The 2,630-nt window shown below is 35.6% G+C and overlaps 1 protein-coding gene across 1 annotated transcript in view; it reads left to right on the top strand.

Moving 5' to 3' along the window:
* Positions 1 to 1,709: 1,709 nt before the first annotated feature.
* Positions 1,710 to 2,630, top strand: part of LOC119594368 (NADH dehydrogenase [ubiquinone] 1 beta subcomplex subunit 7-like) — a 6,350-nt gene continuing 5,429 nt past the window's right edge. The window contains exon 1 of the mRNA XM_037943428.1: positions 1,710 to 1,923. Within this exon, the coding sequence (XP_037799356.1) occupies positions 1,812 to 1,923 (112 nt within the window). The 5' untranslated portion in view covers positions 1,710 to 1,811. The remainder of the gene's footprint in view (positions 1,924 to 2,630) is intronic.

Here is a 2,630-nt window from a genome sequence, read left to right on the forward strand (position 1 = left end):
TATTGCATTTAAGCTTGATTGTCTGTACAAGAATACATGTGCCAAACTTACCTCACATTCTGCATTTGTGATAGACTCAGTGGGTATCTGCTTAATCACTACATGTTTGTTGTCAGACAGACGGCGATATAGGTACACATTTCTGTAATTAAAAAACTCAAGTGCTATACATTCTATGAACAGCAACAGTCATAGTGCGAAACCTTAAACAAATTAGTGATAAAAACAACAGCGATAGTATTTCTGTGACTGTTTTGTATGCTTTAAAAATAGGCAACCACCCACCCCGAGACCTGATCTAATAGAGCCTTGCATGTGACATCATGACTCGGATGAGACAGAGGCTCAGCAAGTAGCACCAGTTAATGGAGTTTTCAGCTATTTATATTGTGCTTATTTGTCAATTATGTCACCTATTATTAATATATATTGGTAAGGTGATATCAATATGAGTCCAGTGACATCAAATCTGATGTGGACCAGAATAGAAATTCATCAATACTTGTTTTATATAACATCTCATGTATCTAAATTGTCAATCCCATGGCCAATAATTTTATCTGTATATTCAATAACAATAATCAATTTGTTTCCTTTCTGAGAGTTTTCTTAGATTATGGAAATAATCATCATGAAGTTTAATTTCTGTCATTGCAAATTAGACATATACCAGCTTTACAAAAATATATCATATTCCATATATGGACTCCCTTATATATAAAGGGGACCTGGGTAGCTGTCCACTTTGCCCACTCCTAAATCTAGCCATAGCTTTGACAGGCCATAATGTAATGCATCATTCAACTTCTTATTTATGCGTCAAACAGCATTTTTATCTAATTTATTTCATTAAACTAATATGAAAATCTCATGCAGACGTTCGACTCACTTATCTAAAACTTCCATATGTATATGCATATTCCTTTTATCCTATTGATGCTCTCGTAAATCTTAATACTGCTAAAATATGCTCTGACCATGCCTTGTAAGAGTAAATTTTAAAAATAACCTACTTTTAACTGTAAATATGATGATATATTCGCTTATCAAGATTTTTAAAATCTATTTTGATACTACCAAACACCATGTCACTTTACATGAAACTCACCCATAAGCCCCCCTGCCAATTGGGTGTAAGATCTCGTAATTGTTCATTTCATTTGCGGAGAAAACAATCGTAATTTGGGTTTGTTGCTGACTGCGTCCATGACAACAACAAAGATAATGTTTACATTCGGCGTGAACAACATTCAAAAATAAATTTATTATAATTTTTATCACCCATTAAAAATAATTGGCATATGATACATATCTTTGAATAAAGCTATTTCTTACTAGATATTTATAGAACTATATCTATATCTTTGGGGATAAATTACGAAAAGGTAATTAATTTATGCATCAACGAATTTTTAGAATAAGTTCGTAAATAATCAAAAACTTAAAAATATGTAGAAAATGTGGTAAAGTCATCACGAGAATATAAAATAATTTACTGAATTTAATATATATCCAAAATCACCTAAATATATTCGTTTTAGAAGGACAATAGCAATCATTTTCGGAACTCACTGACGAATTACCTGATTATGTCACCATGAAAAACAAACTATTTTCTATATTTAAAAACATATAACAAACCCTTTTTAATGATTTTTATAAGACGAAGCACCAACAGAGTACTTTTTCATCGACTAATGAATCCTAAGCCTAGTTCCCCCTGCGGCCGCCAGAGGAGCTCCGCCGCCGTCCCTCAGCTGTTTCTCCCCAAGTCCATTTTCGACGCGAATTTGAGCCCCCCTTCGGCCGCGATGGGCAACGTGGTGGCGCAGGCTATCGGGGATCGGAGCACTACGCCCGATCACAAGTCGGAGCCCACCTTCGACCCGCTCTATGGCTTTTCGTCGGGCAGGAAAGAGAGAGGTGAGGCCGGTGGTAGTTTTGTTTTCGTCCACCGAATTCGCCGTTTCAGTTTGGTTATTTGACCGGCACTCTTAAAGTCTTTGGGTAATTTCCTTGATGATACATATCAAAGGGATACGTGATTTCTATTGTAGGTTAAGCCCAAGACATACCGCGTAATTGACATTCCCTAGAAAAGAGGTCATTGAGAATTGAGTGACGATAGTTTATATTTGGAAATTGAGCCAAAACGGCGATTTACGGAATAAACGTTTTATTGGTCTGGTATCCTTTTTCTTCGCAAGCTAATGGTATGGATAGTAGAGAAGGTGAAAAACCCACACTTTCCTGGTACTCCATGATTTGTACGGTTCCTGAGAATGATACCAAGTCGATGAAACTTGGACCCTTACCAAAATAATCAGACAGAATTGTAATAGATGACAGATATGAAATTAGCCGATGGGAATTGTTTTTGGCCATGGCGTGATGATTGATGTTAGTAACCAGTCTGTTAGAGCGAATACGTTCTGGACCCCTATGGTATTATTTTTTGTAGCTTTATAAATGCAATAGATTATAGTTGTTACCATAAATGGACAACTAAGGATATATCATGGAGGTGGTTGACATGATGGAAAATAAGAAATGCTTTTCTCAAGTTCTTAACGTGTTGCTCAAGATAAAACAAAGAATATAGTCATAGCAATCTGTCAAGTATTTCATAT

The sequence above is a fragment of the Penaeus monodon genome, chromosome 33 (genome assembly GCF_015228065.2).
Source record: "Penaeus monodon isolate SGIC_2016 chromosome 33, NSTDA_Pmon_1, whole genome shotgun sequence".
Classification (NCBI taxonomy): Eukaryota; Metazoa; Arthropoda; class Malacostraca; order Decapoda; family Penaeidae; genus Penaeus; species Penaeus monodon.